This window comes from Anoplolepis gracilipes, chromosome 2 (genome assembly GCF_047496725.1).
Source record: "Anoplolepis gracilipes chromosome 2, ASM4749672v1, whole genome shotgun sequence".
Classification (NCBI taxonomy): domain Eukaryota; kingdom Metazoa; phylum Arthropoda; class Insecta; order Hymenoptera; family Formicidae; genus Anoplolepis; species Anoplolepis gracilipes.
Window position 1 is genome coordinate 19,009,333 of NC_132971.1, and position 18,956 is coordinate 19,028,288.

Below are 18,956 nucleotides of genomic sequence, written 5' to 3' on the forward strand. Positions count from 1 at the left end.
TACAAAAAAAAGTTTGAGGAGACGCTACTAGCGTGCTCTGTCCTTGTTCAACTTTTAGTAACAAAGATAGAACAACGTTTTTAGCGCGAATAGCAATTTCCCGAACGCACCCAAAATATGCAGAAAGCATCTATAGATACGTAAGATCTATGGCGACAGAGAGATCTCTGGGCTCTGGCGCGTATCCAGTGGTCACGCTACGAACTAAGATGACATGGCCGACGTATGGACCTATATCGACGAACCTGGGTCCTCAGCCCTCATTTCTCTGATGCTCTTCGATTCTCTCGTTAAGCTCAATCCTACCGAGCCGGTTTCAATCCGGTGATATTTTCAAGCACGTGGTCGTGCAAGCGAACAATCGTCGGTGCGATTTAAAGGCTCGAAGGGACTAGCTTAATTAACGAGTGGCGTCGAGCGCGGGGCGAAGAGGGGAAGGTATCCCGAGTGTGAGAAAGAGCATACTCTGTCGTGTCATTCGGGTAACACGCGTCGCACGATACGGTACACGGGCGTCCTCGTGAGAAACGCTAGATTCGCTGCGTTGTGTGTCTATGTGTGTGTGTGTGTGTGTGTGTGTGTACGCGTAATTCACGATGGATTACGTGTTGATAAAGGATATCCGGGCGGGCCAGAAGAACATCAATGTAGTGTTTATCGTTTTGGAGGTTAGCCACCCTACCATCACTAAAGAGAACCGCGAAGTTCGAACGTTCAAAGTGGCCGACAGCACCGCCTGCATGAACGTCTCCATCTGGGATGAGCCCGGCCAGCTCCTGATGCCGGGTGACATCGTACGGCTCACCAAAGGCTACGCGTCTGTCTGGCGACAATGTCTGACCCTGTATTCGGGCAAGAACGGCGATATACAGAAGATAGGCGAGTTTTGCATGGTGATCAACGAGCAGATCAACATGAGCGATCCGAATCCAATGTTGTCGCAACAGTTGGTCAATCAGAGCGGCTCGGGTACACCTGGTAGCAACGTCAACAATAGCATCACCAACAACGGCAACGCTAATAGTATTTCAAATCAGTCGGGAAGGCAGCCCTTGGTAAATGAAATCTTTGAAAATTTAGCTAGTGAAATATTTCAGGATTTTCCTTGCGATATGATGTTCAATAATTTTGCTTACGAAGAATATGGTGGTGAGTGTGGTCATGAGGCGCGATGCTCCAATTTTTTTTTAATTCTTGTGGCATGCTCAAAATTAGTAATTTCCACTTGTATAATAATATCTAGAGCATTCCGGTAAAAACAGTATGTCTAATTTCTCGTAGGCTATCCAAAGCAATACGACTTCCAATACTGGGGCGACAGCGAGTTCGACGACTCCAAAAAGCGGAAACGGGAGTGGAAGTGGTAATGGCAGCAATGTAGGCAATGCCGGTAGTGGAAACGGCACCGGCGGTAGCAACGGCGGTAGCGGAAGCAGCGGCACCAGCGGAAGCAGCGGCGGTGGCAGCGGAAGCGGCAGCAGCAGCAGCTCCGGTCTACCTGGTGGCTCGGTGCGATATTCGTCGACAGATTCGACGTCAAAGTCAGCACCGACAACCAAGAGCAATTCACGTGGTCGCGGCGGTTACAGAAACGGCAGTCGCAGCGATCGGAGATAACATACGAGAAGGAAACGGCTGATCATATACGTGTAACGAATATACGTGTGTGCACGCGCGTGACAAATTTGTACGTTGTGTATAATATACTGTTTTCTTTTAAACTTTGATTCTTGACGCGTCCCTGAGCGAGAAGTATATAGGGCGACTGTTGCACGTACTATTATCGAGTAGGGAACGAGTACTTGAATGCGAGTGTCACGCCAATATCACCAATGATGGGTGTTTGAATCTTTCGAGAAATTGTTTTCGAATAATTCCACCGCGTATCAAATATTGATTGTCTTGTAAATTTTTAAACAATTTGTAAACTTCTTTTTTTCTGTAATTAAAATTTATATTTATTAAATTTTAATATTGCGCGCGGATTTTTATTATCTCCACACGATATATTTAAGAAAAATTTCAAACTGTATAAAATTTTTCAAGACTTACTATTGTTAAGACTTTTTTAACTTAATTATTATGTCTTAATTTTTATAACTTAATTATTATGTCTTACAACATTCAATAAAAAAATTCTCATTTTGTATAATAATTATTTAGAATTATTCAAAACATGCTTGTATTAGTGTTTTGCTACTTGTCAATCGTTCCAATCTGTAAATAATTCGTGTAATTGGAAAGCGTGTCTGCTAAAGGAATTTTTTATGAACGAGCAAGTCTCCCTCTAGCATCAATCCTTATTCATATATTCTTAGTTGCAATGAAAACAGATATGACATTCTATACATATATATATAAAAAAAAACAAGTAAAACAATGTTATATATATAGAAGAGTATTCTTTTTATTAACATAATAATTTAAAATTATAACTTAAAATTTTAAGAAAAATACAGCAAATAATATATTTTAGAGTTTATTCAAAGAAAAAAATGAGATCTGAAGCTTATTTAATATGGAAAGATTTCTTAATCATTTACATGTGTTTATAGAAGAAGATATGCAGAGTGATTATTGTTAATTAAACATCGAGTTTTTTTTATATATTGCAAGAAAATTCGAACTGGTTATAATTTCGTAAAATTATTTTTACTAGTTTTTAGGTATAGAATATTATTTTGTTATCTAATGTGTATATATATATATATATATATATATATATATATATATATATATATATGTATATTTTACGCAATTTATTACGCAAATATTCGTATTTGAATATATGTTAAACATTGAATTTATCTTGACAATTATCCCGGTGATTAACGCTTTCTTAGACGCTCGCTCACGCAGCCCCTTTAAATCTTGAATGATAACAACTATTATTTAAGCAGAATAGTCCACAATTAAGACTGACAAAACTGATGATATTACAATAGGTAATAATAAAAAGATCTTCTTTAAGGTGCAAATAAAAAAAGTTTATTGTGAGACTAATGGAGAAGAAATTAATTAAAAAGACAAATTGGATTAAAATAAAAAAAAATTTGTTCATTGATATACATACATTTTCATTTATTTCAGTCCATTAATTTTAATCAACAAAATCTAATTTTTTAATGTTTCGTCTATCTCTTTTTTTTTCTTTAAACTAAAATTGTTCTTTAAAATAAATGCATTTTGCAAAATCAGGGCCGATCATTTTCGATAACATTTTCGACAACAGTCGTGCATTTCTCATTTTAACATTAATATTTTATTATTATAACTTTTCTATAAAAAATATTTATTAAATATTTAGAGCGTGTGTTAAAATATTATTTCTAAATATATGTTCTTGTAAATATTTTTACCAAATAGTGTTGCATTATTTTACTCATAATGATAAAAAAAATTAAAGAGCGATTTATTCTGTTAAATTCATTTATATCTCGATTAAAAATACCGCGAAGGATTAAGCAAATTTGTTGTTGCAAATGTGTTAAAATTTCCAGCAACTATTTAAATAACTCACTTTATTTTTATATCATCGCACAAAACTGCTGCTACACGGAATCTTATCGTTGAAATGTATGATAATTGCAAGGTTAATTTGTTTCCGTTCTCGAATGACCGCAAGTTTTTCTCGGACGATTAGTGTAGATATTTTATATATTTAGCACATATGTTTTGCTACTTGCAAGAATTTACGTGATTTAATATTTTTTTTAGAAGGTATATGTAGTTCACAAGTGGTGTTAAAAATTGACAATTGACATTTTAGTTGATAAATTAATAATTTGCGTTTGCAAAATTTTTTAGACATATTCTAATAAAAATATTGTAATAAGTTTTTCAATTCATCGATTGATCAATCGATTGATCAATATGTATAGATATGTTACATAATTTCTCAATTCAGTTTTAAAATAGTTTAAAAGAGATGATATATATATATATTTAAACGCAAATTTTAATCAATATTAGATTAATTCGCAATAAAGTAATATTAAAACATACTTTTAAATAATTATTTTTATGAAAAAAAATTTATTTTGGAGTACAGCGAGCGTTGTCAAATATATGATAATACTTTGAAATCATAAGAAAAAAGAAAATTATAGAAAAATTGAATCAAATATTTTAATATTTTAGATACTTATTAATTCGTTGAAAAAGAAAAATATTATTCATATAGGTGGAGAAAAATAATTGTTATTTTTCAATTTTTATTTCAATAATCTAATACTAATAGATACAAGGTAAATCGATTATTCACAGCGATATCGATCTTACATTATAACGCGGTAATTTTTCTTTTTTTTATACACTTTATATGATTTACGAGTTACGAGCCAGTAGGTATAATTACGAGATAGCGAGTGTGGGTTGCGACAGGTCGACAGGTGATCAAAGAGAAAACGAAAATACAAGCATGTTTGCTTTATCATTGCCAACCTGATAAGCGAATTATTCTCGCAGACGCATCCGCAGCAAAAGTTTTTGATCTTTTTTAAGGGTTATAGAATATAAGTCACAGTGACAATTGTCGCACATCGCTTTTCAGGTTATGTCGGTGCCGAATTATATTATCTTATGTTAAAATTAAGGTGGGTGACTATATTTTCGATAATATTTCCTTTATCGCCGATTTCTCGGTTGTAATCTCAATATTTTAATCTTTATTTTCAAGGAAGCGATGTTGGTGTTATGAGTGACATATGGACGCTATTTGACTTTTCATATGAATGATATACGTATCAATTCCTAGAATACAATCGTGATGATTTATCAGTGATTTTTTCATGTATAAAATTCCATAAAACGGTATGTTTTTTATGAATATATATTATTTTTACGACTTATATATTACGTTTTTTGTCACATCTCATATAGCACAGAAATAACAGTGCTTTGTGTGCTTCATTTTGTAAAATTCATAAAAAAGTAATAAATAAAAATTTAATAAAAATCAAAGGAAAAATAAGATTCTTTTGAAGACTGTAGAAGAAAGTTTCTTTTGAAGACAACAGAAGCTGTTATTTTGAAAACTTTATATTTTTATGATATACTTGCATTCATTTAATAGTTTTGTATGTACAAAGATTTATATTTATTTTTTATTATCATATTGTGTTATAAACAGTAATTTGTGTACAATAAAAAGATGTACGATATATTTATAACTATTAAAAATTATTTAGATACATTTTATATAAAGCATGATAAGTTGCAAGAAACATGACTGAAAAATTATAAAGCTAAATCTTTGTTACGAGGGGTTGGTCACTAACAGTTATAATATATAAAAATTACCCTTTGATACGGATTACTCTTAAATTATACCTTGGATTACTTAAGATTATCTAATAGTATTTCAAATTAAAAATAAATTTTGAAAAAGAAATTTTACTTTAAATTATTTTAACGCTAAAGATTATTTAGATTTACCAAAAATAACCTTGGATTACCCAAAATTTTACTGGGATTGCCGCTGAATTACCTAGGCCTTGTACAAAAATTACCTCAGTGACCAATCCCTCGCTTTGTTATTAACAATATAATATGAAATAAATGAGACAAGCTATGCTTTATTTTTTTGCTTTCCTGATTCTTTTTTTCTTTTTATTTAGTAGCGAATGTTTGTGCTGTTAATTATATATTTCTAAATTTTTTTTTCAGAATTTTTTAATTTAGAAAATATGACACGCTCGCATATAAAATATCAAATTGCTAGAGATGATGTAGATACATCAGAGTATTTGCCACAAAATGTTCCAGATTTCCAAAATGTAACAAGTCCAGAACCCACATTTTGGAGGAAAGCATACCAAGTGTTTTTATTGATTTCTATTTACTTTGTTTTATCAATAGGCCTTACATTTTATAATCCATGGCTTTATAATACATATGTGAGTAATTACATACATAACAAATTAATTTTATTTTATTTTTCACTATTATATTTAAATTATTTAGTTTTCATAAAGCTTTATTTAGTTATTATAAAATTGCTTTATAGGAGCAAACTCTACATATTTAAAAATATATATATATAAATTTATTAATGACTCACAATATTTTTAGGGATTTAATTTTCCACTTGGAGTAGTAGTTTGCCATTTGATTATAAAATTTACACTGTCTGCATTAATACGATGCATTAGAAGATGTTTTACTGGTAGGCGGATAAACCTACCATGGAAAAATATAATTTATTCCATAATGGTACCTGGTATAGCCAGTGGTGTTGATATTGGTTTATCCAACTGGGCACTTTCATTGATTTCAATATCTTTGTAAGTAAAAATAATATCAAAACACTAATTACATATAGATGGCATAAGACATTTATTATTATTTATTATATACAGTTAAATTCCTTCCTAGGGTTACTATGACTAAATCAACTACTATTATATTTATTCTTGGATTTTCTCTTCTCTTTAAACTAGAGAAAAAGGTATAAAACTTACTTTTAATTGAAAAATTATAAGTTATTAAAGTCGCTAGTATTTAATTATAAACAACGGGTTAATTAAAAACGACCTGACTAGCCAAAATTATTCAATTTATTTACACTAAATAATATGTGTAAATAAATTGAATAATTTTGGCTAGTCAGGTCGTTTTTAATTAACCCGTTGTTTTTAATTGAAAAATATAATTATTAAAACTCTTATACATGTCCTTCTATAATAGGCAAATAATTATTATCATTTATTGTAGTCATGGTCTCTAGTAGGGATAGTGGTGATGATAGCGGGAGGATTAGCAATGTTCACTTATAAATCCACCCAATTTGGCGTTCTTGGATTTATATTGTGTCTCTTGGCATCATTTGCAAGTGGTATTCGATGGACCATGACGCAACTTATTATGCAAAGATCCAAACTCGGTCTTCATGATCCGATAGATATGATGTATTATATGCAACCGTGGATGCTATTACCTGCAATATTTGTAACTGTTTGGTTTGAAGGTAATTCACGATATTTTAAATAATTTTAATGAAATTTTATAATTAACCACATATAACTGAAAATTTTTTAACTGATCATCAATAAAATTTTATGATTGACTTTCACGACTTAAATCAACATCTATAGACTACATTCGATACTTTACATTTTACACACATGACTTTTTAAACTGAATTACATATTAATCAACATAGATTTTTGAGGGATGGATAAGAACAAAATAAAAAGAAACACATCATTGATCTTTGGTAGATTTACAGGACAGATCAATTTTTCACTTACACATAGGTCTTTTATGACTATATCTAATTTGACCATGCTAGAATCTGAATTTTATATGTTTTGGCTGAAAAAGTACAAATAAATATGAAAACATTCTAAATATTATTTATCGTTAATACAATTAGTAGATTTTGTCATTTTCAAATAAATAAAATTCAATTAATGCTCATTGAAGCCCTTTAATTATTTTATTTATTGAAATTTTATAATTAATTAAACATATGTCATATAGGTAATTGCGATTAAAAATTATTTTTTTTTTAGACATTTCATGATTTAATCATAATATGCATTGTACGTTTTATTATATAATTTATGGAATATTTAAAACATTACATTAAATTTTAGGAAGTAGAATATACACTGGTATTAGAGTTACCGATTGGAGTGATATCAGTAGTATTTTATTAACTACAAGTGCTGTAATAGCCGGTGCCATTTTAGCATTTAGTATGGAAGTGATGGAATTTTTAGTTGTTACTTACACTTCTAGTCTGACATTATCGATCTCGGGAGTATTTAAGGTAAATAGCGGCATTTATTTATTTCATTATTTATTTCTTTTTATATTGCATGGCATATACCTATTATATTTAATTTCCAGTAAAACATTGTGACAACTTTAATAAATCATATAAATATTATAATTCACAAACAAACAACATAATATTTTATATATTATTGTTAGATATAATATTAGACATTACATTTATACATGCTATCAAATTTTATTATGCATTATTAAAATATTGTATATGTATATGTAAGTTCTATTTAATCAATATTTTTCAATTTTTATATCTTCAAACGTTCTAAGTTTTCATGATTTTTTACAGGAAATATGTACATTAGCGCTAGCCTTTGCATTGAAGGGTGACCAAATGACGGGCCTTAACTTTATAGGATTGTTAATGTGCCTTGGTGGTATAATGCTTCATGTTGTCCAGAAGGTGTTAGTCAATCGAAAGAAAGTGATTGATAATTTGGAATTACAATCAAAAGTGACTAGCAACAGTGCTAAACATGAAGAGGGAGGGATTGATTCAAATGTACCATTATTGACAGAAAAATCAACGTCTTTAATGAATCTTCTTAATGCTGAATTTAGTTCGGATGAAGACGGTGATTTAAGAGAGGGTGATAACTCAAGCCAAATATTGTCAGATATTTTGCAACGCAGGGAACAGTGATACATCATGAATTTTTAGTTTTGATATATGAAATTAATTTATCAAGAAAAGTATTCCAAAACAGTATATGTTTACGACTTGCAGCATTTTATATTTTATATTTTTAGTGTAAATGTCGCAGTTAATAATGGAGTGCTAACGCCGTAAATTTTGCATCACAACTTTATGACTTAAAAATAACGTAAAATATAACTAAAGATAAAGCGCATTGTAGATTTTCTAAAAGATGTCTTTCTTCAAGATTTTTTTAGTGTATTCGGGGATATATTAAAAGCATAAAAGACTTAATTAATTAATATATTGCATGTGTAACATGAAATGTTATGTAAGAAATTGTCCGATAAATTTCAATGTATTATTATTGCATAAGCTTGGTATATGAATATCCTATAAAATTGCAAAGTACAAACATAGAAAGTATGAAATGGAACCTTTTCATATATGTCAGATATAGATATTGGTATAGAAATGTCATTATCTGTGAAGAACATTATTATTAATGTTATTGCTATTGTTATTTTAAATATTGTTATTTTAAATATTATAAACAAGAGCTTTGCATGCATTATATATGATAAATTCTTTCATTATTATGACACTAGTTTTCTACTCTTAAACTATACTTCCCAAATAAGACAATGATAATTTAATATTTATGTATATAATAATTTTTGATTGATGAACGCACAATAAATAATATATTTGAATAAAACATACTAATTGACACATATTAATATATATAAAATTTATTTAAATATATTATATAATTTATTTTAAAAGAGATTATATAATATTCTGTTTATATTTATATAAAATATGACAAAAACTGCTAATAAGTTACATGCACTTTATTGAATATGTATAACAGTAATATATCTAACTATACCAAAAAATTTAACAAAGTTATATATAATTTTTATATCGTGTCAAAGATAAGTTTTATAATTTGATGAGCTTAATATTTTACATTATGTCACAATCCATAATATATTAAGTATTGTAAATGTTGTAATACAGTAATTGGCAAAATAAGCTCCAGAAAACAATTTAATCAAGTAAAAAACTGATTAGAAAATAATTATCGAGAAAGTGCCGAGTTAAAGTAATATATGCAATATTGTAAAACAAAAAACAGAGCATGTGACATTGATCAGAAATACCGTGCATCCATTTTCCAATATTGAAATAATATATAAATCGACAGCAATGTAAGATCAGTTCGTAATTTCCAAAATTTAGTCTGTAATCGCGCACATCTGAAGATTCTAATGTGCACAAATCAAGATTATCTGTATTGTATCTATTTAAATATATTTTGTAAAGAAGCATAAAGCTTCTCATTTGTGCGTTCAATTTTTTGAAGAGAGAACAATTCCTTAAAAGACCTATATTGAATATGAGCACAATATGAATGTTTTAGCAATCTATTCTCTCAATTTGCATATTGGAGAGGAAGAAAGAGAAATATTAAATATGTAGTAATAAATAAACGTCCACAAGATACATACGATACTTTCATCTCCTTTGTCTCTCTTTCTCTAAAGATTATATAATTTTTAACAATTTATCAAATTTTAAGGAAGAGGTTGCTCTAAAAACTATATAAAGTAAAATACATAGCAGATATATTTTCTGTGTCAATATATTATGTTATATTTATTAATAATCAAATTTCGCGGACACAGATATATTAATAGATAATTTATAATATTTTGGAATATCCTTATTTTTTTCTATTGTCAAAATCTTATTTTAAACGCATATTTCTTCTTAATAAATAATATATAATTATAAAAAAATTATATGTTACTCTACAATATACTTTACTATTATTACTAGTATTCTATAATCTAAAGTCAAGACAATAAGTCAATCAATAGTCGAGACAAGAAAAAATCAAGATAAAGACAAAATCACATAACAATAATTTTAAAAACTATGGATACATAATGTTTTGCTTCTTTGGAAATTTGCTAATATTTAGTAATTATATTCAATATGGATATTTTTTTAAACTGCAGAAAATTACTACATAGATACATCAATAATATGATTGTTCGATTATTTTTGCCATTTCAAGAATGTTGGATCAAATTACATAATAGAAAACTTCACTCTTATTTTTTAAATATAAGGTTGTTTACAATATCTTACTATATACTATACAGTCATTATATATGACTATAATGAAATTGTTTAATCTTCTATTGTAATAAGCGAGACAATATGATCGCGTTTCCTTGTTCTAATAATTATTCTAATGCTAATTAATAAATAATAGTCAACTTTCACATTCTTTATAAATTAAATAACAAACATATCCTTTTTACTTATTTTGTTTTATTTGATTAGTTTTTTTAGATTTGGCTTCGATCCTGCTTTCCAGTTTGTGAATCAATCCATCTAATTCGTCCTGAGATGAACAACGTTTAATTAATTTTTTATATTTTATAGTTTTTGCATAATTAGAAAGTATTAATTAAATACAATTAGAGATATTACTTACTTCGTCGTAGGTATACATTAGAGTGCAATGCTTCAGAATCTGCTTTTTATGATTGATTAATTGTAATGCATGCGGCAAACAGTAGACACTATCATCTTGTGAATTGTTCATTAATGAGACAAACAAATTGGCTCTACATGTCTCACATTCGAAATCGCCGTCATCCTCTTTCACTTTTTTCCCCTTCTTTCCTTTCCCACTATCTGGTAGAGGCAATCTTTCTTTATTGTTAAGACCCACATTTTCCAGTTGTTTACGATAATTTAACTCGTTCTCACGAATCTTGATCACGCTTGGTAATATCTAATGATACACGGTATTGATGTATATTTAGTGCTCAAAAAATTTATATAATAAAATTTATATAATTTGATTATTTTTTTAAATTAGAATCTTATAATTATAGTATAATTTTAATTTTACCTGTTTTAATATATCTATATGAGATCTGGTATCATTAATAATATTAAATAATAATCTCTCGAATGAAAAGATAGAAGGTTCACAACTGTCTTGTATGTCCTGAAAGCATATCATGTTTCAATTTAGTTAACGAAAATTACAAATTTCAGAGAAAAGGTTCTGAACACATCAGCACACATACCTTGAATACTTGTTCGGCTGTTTCCAACCAGGATGGTTGTGCGAAATACACACTTTCAGATACAACGTAACCGGTGCATATACTCGATGTGAACGCTTTTGGAAATACAATTATAAATTGTCCTGGCTCTTGTACGGTTTTACATAATGGTACACTGTTACTGACTAACAACTCTGGTGGGACCATGGCAGTGTCGGAAGGTAACCATATAGTTTTATTTTTACAATATCGTGGTACCATCTTCGAGAGTGCCTCTCGGAAATTATTGTTATGTTCATCAGGTATTCCGTACCAAATTTTTTTAGCACCTGTATGTAGATATTCTATCCATGGTAGACCATGCGGATCACGATACCAACAACAAGCGCTAAACAACATACCCACGTGCAGCGTTGGCACAGTTACACCTAAAAATAAGTGAGAGTTAGATGGTTTGTACGAAAATATTATCTGCGGTTAATTAACCATAAACTGCATACCCATTAACGGGCCCAAGGCTCTCAATACTGATCCGGCATTATTAGTGAGTACTTTGAGATTCCAAGAGTGTCTGGCGAATGGGCTATTTTTGGCAACGGAAAAGCCAAATCCACGCCCGCTTGAATCGATGCTCGCCGCGTGTACACAGACATGACGTTTCCTTTCGGCGACATGTTTCCAAAATGCACTCTCCACTTCATCAGCTGAAGCGCCTTCGGCTTCGTTTCCTCGTTGATTTTCGCCAAACCACATACGTTGTGTATTACGAGCGATTCGGTAAAAAGCGTTCAACGGCATGTTTCTTCCCTTTATAGATATAGATATGCAATTAGTATATAAATCAATTTAATTATGCTGCGATAGTATAGTATACCAACTCATATCTTCTGATTATTAACTAATAATTATATGTTGCTCATATAGGATGCAAAATATATAAAAAGTGTTATAATATATTATTATGTTAATTTTTTAGTGAAATAGTAAAAATTTACTGAAAATATTAATTTTCGGATTTATTTAAATTTCAGACTTGTTTAAAATTGAAGACTAAAAAATATTTGCGAATTAAGAATTTTAAGATAGTGTACATAAGAATACACATAAGAGTACACATAAGAAATTTAAACTATTTTGGAAAACAGATTAAAAGTACTATAATTATTAATGTTTCTTATCATACCTTCACAATACATTCTTCAATTTCATCAGAACTGTCATCTTCTTCTTCATCATCATCATTAGATGATGCTTCTTGCCTTTGCAAGGTTTTGCTTTCCTTTTTCTTCCATTCGGCTTCAACCTCATCAAACAATTTCTCACGTTCCTCTGTGAAAAAAAAACAAGTATATAAAATAATTTATATAATATAAAAGCTTTAACACAAGATATTTTTAAGATTTAATTATTTTTATAATGTGCATACCTGGAGATAATGTATCATATGGTAATAAATATTTGCAATAAATATCATCTAATTTGGTAACGCGATCTTGTGCAGATTTAGGTATCTTCATACCATCTGCTACCTTTTGCCATTTCTTCTTTTCAATAACTTCTTTCAGTCCACCCAAATTTTGAACTGTTTGATATAAGTGAGGTAAATCAACTTCCATCCCGCCAATCTAAAAAAATTAATTATATTGACAATTATTAAACTTTAAATCTTCTCAAGTTGAACAATATGCAATATACAATATTAGAAAATAAAATGATTTTACCCATGGTGGTTGAGTTAAAGTAATACTCTGAGTGGCTAAATATTTCTTAATAGCCATCATTTCTTTCACATTAGGGCCCCATCTATGAAGCATGCGATGTACATATTGATTATAAGCAGTGAATCTCATATCATCAGATACCTTGCATTCCGGCTAAAATATTAAAAAAAAAAAATTAATACACACAATCGTGATACTTAATTAATATCTATTATATATATATTATATATATTTAATAAATATAGAGTTAATGTATTTTATATATATATATTATCTATTTGATAGTATTTTTTATGCAGTATTTACTTTAAAATTTGGCGGAGGCACGACTCTACATATTCCAAACTTTTCAGCAATCGGTCTTATTTTGTCTATATACTCTAAAGGATCCTGGAAATCTTTGTCAGTCGGATGAAATGTTGGTGCCTCAACTACGCGGGCCTCATTATTTGCGTTTTTCGCACTTGGAAACGTTGTTTTATTACTTGAAGAGTACAGTTCAGATGCTTTCTGTTTGCATTTCATTTGCGCCCTAGAAAATATTCTAAAAATTAACTTAGAAAATTGGCAAGTAAGAGCAAAACATTATTTGTGCGTAAATATTTATTTTATGTAACAAATTAATCTATTATAATAACGTAAAACGTGCAAAAGTACAAATCAAATGAGAAAATGCAAAGATTTTGTACTTTTGCGCTGAAGAAAGAAACGCACGTTATTAGAATAGATTAATTCGTTACATAGAATAAATACTTACGCACTAATTACAGCGTTTTGTTCTTATTCGCCAATTTTCTAATTAATTTTTTATCTTATAAGAGCTTATATTTTATTTTATTAATATTTATTATATTATTATATATTTATTATTATAATTTAACAATTACTTTTTTGCTCTATATTAACAATGTAATGTTTAATATACCTCTTGCCACTTTTTGTTGAATCTATAGAAGTTTTCCTTTCTCTAGATAACTTTGGAGACTTTGCAAGTTTCTCCAAATTGTTATTGGCGCTCGTACTGACGTTTTGACGATTCAAGTTTGGCACTGAGATATCATTCTTCACTGGTGAGATCGGCTGTGTCTCTGGCATACTTGCTACAGCGGTCGAAACAGTTGTTGTCGTTGAAGTAGATGGAACTTGTTGCTGTTCCACTGTGATCGCCGTGGGATTGGGTGGAGTACGCGTTGTCGGCTGTACCGTTCCTATCGGTGGACAACGCGCTACGGATAACGGTGGTTTAGTGACCAATTTAGCCCGAAGTAGTACTCTTTGATTAGGACCGGTCGGTCCTTCCGTTCCGAGTTTAACAGCTACACCTTGTATCAACTGTTGCCCTTGTACTAAATTTGGGCCGCTCCTCGTAATAGCTTGCAATGGAATGTAAAATAGCTGCCCGTCATTGTCATCATCATTCTCGTTACTCGTTTCGGTCTGAGTAGATATCTCGGTACTTTTTTGTTGATTCGCATCGTTCTCTTGTTCTTGCGTAGTCTCATCAAGATTTACCTGCACCGCTATAGAAGCGCTGCAATTTACGTTGCTCCAACTCGTCGTGAGCTTATCAAGCGGCAATACTTGGACGTTTGTTAAGCTTGCAAAATTCTTGGGCAACTGCCCAATAAGTTCCAACTTATTCAGTGTCGTATTCGTTGTGTTTATCGGGCCTTGTGTCTCCTGTTCTTTCTTCGCAAGCGTCTTAGTATCGGTCGACGGTCTCTCTTTGTCGTCCGTTGATGTTCCAGCATTATCTTTAAAATTCGATTTATCAGTTTTAGCAATTACTTTGTTTTCTGCGGCTGTAACAGATCTCGTGTCCTTAATCTTCCTCCTGAAGGGTGTGCTAATAGGAATTTCAGTGTCACTTTCAAACGCATAAACGCTACTCTCGTTCTCTGGTGAAAATGCATTCGCATTCGGAATCACCAACTTACGTTTAACCTTAGGTATAAAGGATTTTCGCGGTTGAAATATTTTCTTTTCTGTCGGTGATTTCTTCTCTACAGATCCGTCTGTCGAGTTTTGATCAGATTTTGATACAGTATCGCTAGTATCTTCAGTGAGAACAGTATCTTTACTTGCTTTTTCACATTTATTCTTAACAATATCCTTCGCAAACTCTGTATTAGTTTTACTTTTATTGGCAGTATTCTGCTGTTTTGCTTCGACATTTTGTACATCAGATGCTACTGATATCACATTTCTATTCTGTACGATCGCAGAACGATCTTTCAAACTCGTCCTATCTGTTAATTTTGAAAGGGTTACATTGACGGGACGTACTAGATGCTGGATCTTCGTCGAAATAGATAGATGTGAGACATCCGTCTTCAACTTCTCTGGTTCGTATTTGAAGGTGCCAACATTTTCCATCTCCAATTTGCTCTCTTCTTTGGCGAGCGAGCTTTCATTCAGCCACTTTTCTATTTGTTCAGTCGACATATTCACCCGTTCTTTTCTTGTGTGCAAGGTTGATAACGGTATATCTATAAGATTAGGAGAAACCTCGTTTTCATGATTGCACTTTTTACTCTGTATTTGTTCGATCGATGGTAATAAGGAGCTTTGTGTCTTGAGGGACAGATCCAATATCGATTTTTGATCCTGCATAGACTTGCTGCATTCGTCGTTTAATATATTTGCGACTGGAGAACCATCTTTGATCAATAAAGTCTTTTCTTTATTATTTTCTTGTAAAGTTGAGTTCTGATTCGCTGTTTGATCCGGTACGTCTAACGTTTTGAGTAAGTTTAGTTTGTCATTGGATTCTGATTCTAGTAAATTAACATTAGCATGACACGAACTCAAAACGTTTGATATCGCCTTCTTGGTAAATCCGCGAAACGATTCCTCATCGTCTGATACTTTTGGCAGATCCGGTTTCGTCGGCGTGTTTTGCGCATCGTTAGAAATTGTCTCGCTATTTTTCATATTATTAGTATTATCTGGAATCCGTTCTTTTTCTTCTTCATTATTTTCTTTTTTCTTTTTCATTTTATTGAGCAACGTTCCCAATGGTTCCTCTTCGGATTCCGTAGTTTTTTGATCATTTTTAAAACTTTTCTGTTTCGAGCTACTAATCTTATCTGATGATGTTTTAGATAGATTTTGATCACGTTTACGTTTCATCACAAACTTGTCCCTAGCAGATTTCATACTTTGAACTTGAATCTTCGGTTTGTTATTTGTGTTACTTTGTATTTCTGCTCGTACAGTTGTATTTTTCGAGGACGATCTAAGACTTCTACCGATTGGTTTGTCAGCTTTTCCAAGACTCTGTCTGGTAATAGGTCTTGTATTGTTCGTTTCTATCGAGCTTTCAGATTCCTCGTCGCTTTCTTCCTCACAATATCTTTGCACTCTCAGCAGACGTTTGCTTTTTAGAATTAGTTTGTTGTTTTTGCTTTTATCCAATCTCTTATTATTGTTACTGTTGAAGGAATTAACTTTAGAATTCTTAGGTTTACTAATAGTTTTCATACTAGTTTGTTTTACTTTGGCTTTAAGCTCGTTTTCCGTTTGTGCTATTCTACGAGCATTTGGCAATTCGGGAAAGCTCTCGACCGAAACATTATCCTCATTCTCTAGATCCGGACTCACCAATTTCCTACCAAGAATTTCCATATACACAGCGGCTGCTTCCTTAGTTTTTCTGGTAGGTCTTCTAGAGGGATTTTGCGAGATTATGCCACTGTGCGATCTCGTAACTCTCCTCATCTCCGATTTGCTTCTGGTACAAATTTTTTTCTGAATACCTCTTTGTATGTTACGTTTTATCTGCGATGTCGACTTTTCCACAGGTAACTCTTCTTCTTCATCATTTTTTTCATCACGTTCCTCTTCGGACACATCTGTATACGATGTATCATTATTTTTCAGTTTCAGATTAACTTTCTTCTTTGGTTTGGGTGGCACGAGTTTCGGCTTTGATAAAGGTTTGTTGCTTCTATCCGGCAGCACACTACTTCTCAAGCCATGTCTCTTTGTTTCCAGTCTAGGTAAGATTTTTCTCGGTGATATTTGAATACCAGCTTTCATCACAGATCTCTCTGTACATGATCGTGTTCTCATAACACATGTCGCTTTGAATTTAATCCTTTGTTTAGCAAGACGTTGTTCTTGATATTTCTTTTTAAGTGCTTGAACTGTAGATGTTGCTGTTTTAAGTTTTGTAATGTTTTTGTGTATCGTACTAGGCACTTTCTTTTTGTCTGGAACAATAGGCTTTACTTTTGTCATAGTCTTTTGGCATGTATCTTGTTTCTGAACCTCTGTAGAAGTACTAGTACAGGATGATATCTTATCTGTAGAAGCACGAGCTATAGGTCTTTGTTTCTCTTTTTTATTGCCAATGTTGAAGAAATTTAAACTGGGAGGCAAAATGGATGTTCCTAAATTTGGGAAAAAAATATCATTAAAAAAAAAATATTTCAACTCTAATTTCAATAACTATAACCAAAAAATATCGTAACAATTTATTAAATTAATTCACAGTTTCTTTAGCGATATATTGATACTCTTGGATTTAAAAAAAAAAAAAAAAATATATATATATATTACTTTTGAAAAATGTTTCAACTTGTATTTCATAAATAGTTTGTATAAACTACAGAAAATATAAAAATTGATCTTAGTATCTGTTTTTTAAAATATAATACAACGTATCATTCTTTAGATTTTTTAAGAGAGTTATAATAAAAATAATAGATTTAATATATAAGATTTGATATTATTTTTAAATATAATAATAATTAACCTCTGAAGCATAAGAATGTTAAAAAATCCTCAGTATTTGGACGTTTATGAGTTATTAATTCTGTAATCATAGCAGGTTTAGTTTTCTCTTTGTCCTTGACAGGCGTAGGTGATGTAGTAAACACTGTATTTGCACCTTGTGCAAACTTTCTTTGTGCATGAACTTTGGTTCTGAAGTAAAAAAAAAATCACAAAATTAATATATTTCATAAATGTTACTACTTTAATGTGCAATATAAGTGTCATTACAAATATATATTTTGTTAAATGTATTTTATTTTTAAAGAAATGAATAAATATTATTGTGACAATTGCAATTAGGAATGATGTATGCAAAGGATTACCTCTTAGGAGATTCTGAAAGCGGTTCCATAAGATCCACCAGATCTCCCTCTTTCCTCTTTCTCTTATCGTTACGATTCAGAACCATTCTGAGACAACGGGGATTTAAATATTAATGACAAACCACGCTGAGCGAGTATAAAATTGTCATTCCAATGATTTCACGAACCGTCTAGAATATGTTCGATTAAAAGCATTTCTCACACAAAGCTTGACATTTCCGACAAATAATATCGCAAAAATCGATATTCCGAACAATCGTTGGAAATCGCGAAATGTGAGCGTACGTGCAACAACGTAGACATAATAATGGACCCGATCGCCTTGTGAAAAAAAATTATGCCAGGTGATTTAATCTAAGTCATTATTGGCGAGTTTATGCTTTCAGCTGATCACAAGGTATATATGTATATATATATCGGTAAAAATTATACAAGTTATCCACAGCATTTCAAAAGAATCACTGGCTCCACATTTTTCCTTGGACAACAATTGTCTATTATGGTTTATTAAACTTTATTATCTGTCAAATTAAAATTAAATACCACGATTCCTCTCGACCAGTATAATACAAGTGCACATAGATACGTATCGCGAAATAATATC

General features: G+C 30.9%; 3 protein-coding genes across 5 annotated transcripts; 2 read left to right on the forward strand and 1 right to left on the reverse strand.

The window, feature by feature from the left end:
- The first annotated feature begins 198 nt into the window (after positions 1-198).
- Positions 199-2,568, forward strand: LOC140662923 (SOSS complex subunit B homolog). Of its 2 annotated transcripts, none has more exons than XM_072886639.1 (2): positions 199-1,149; positions 1,282-1,467. In XM_072886639.1, exons 1-2 carry the CDS (start codon positions 597-599, stop codon positions 1,365-1,367), a joined length of 639 nt encoding a protein of 212 aa, XP_072742740.1. In that variant the 5' UTR covers positions 199-596; the 3' UTR covers positions 1,368-1,467. The 2 variants fall into 2 exon arrangements, with proteins under 2 accessions (XP_072742740.1, XP_072742739.1); XM_072886638.1 differs by having other exon boundaries at positions 200-1,055; positions 1,282-2,568.
- Positions 2,569-4,231: 1,663 nt separating this feature from the next.
- Positions 4,232-10,488, forward strand: LOC140675414 (solute carrier family 35 member C2-like). The gene is made up of 8 exons (XM_072909877.1): positions 4,232-4,595; positions 4,679-4,812; positions 5,668-5,897; positions 6,073-6,284; positions 6,376-6,448; positions 6,715-6,967; positions 7,599-7,774; positions 8,087-10,488. Exons 3-8 carry the CDS (start codon positions 5,688-5,690, stop codon positions 8,438-8,440), a joined length of 1,278 nt encoding a protein of 425 aa, XP_072765978.1. The 5' UTR covers positions 4,232-4,595; positions 4,679-4,812; positions 5,668-5,687; the 3' UTR covers positions 8,441-10,488.
- On the reverse strand, positions 10,069-18,938 carry Jarid2 (Jumonji, AT rich interactive domain 2). Of its 2 annotated transcripts, XM_072909857.1 has the most exons (13): positions 18,638-18,938; positions 18,353-18,522; positions 18,010-18,179; positions 14,176-17,644; positions 13,557-13,794; positions 13,251-13,403; positions 12,956-13,154; positions 12,713-12,858; positions 12,030-12,336; positions 11,551-11,957; positions 11,370-11,468; positions 10,947-11,249; positions 10,069-10,853 (listed from the first exon to the last, which is right to left on the reverse strand). In XM_072909857.1, the coding sequence occupies exons 2-13, from the start codon at positions 18,436-18,438 to the stop codon at positions 10,767-10,769; spliced, it is 5,664 nt and encodes a 1,887-aa protein (XP_072765958.1). In that variant the 5' UTR covers positions 18,439-18,522; positions 18,638-18,938; the 3' UTR covers positions 10,069-10,766. The 2 variants fall into 2 exon arrangements, with proteins under 2 accessions (XP_072765958.1, XP_072765966.1); XM_072909865.1 differs by having other exon boundaries at positions 13,557-13,782; positions 18,353-18,938.
- Positions 18,939-18,956: the final 18 nt, after the last annotated feature.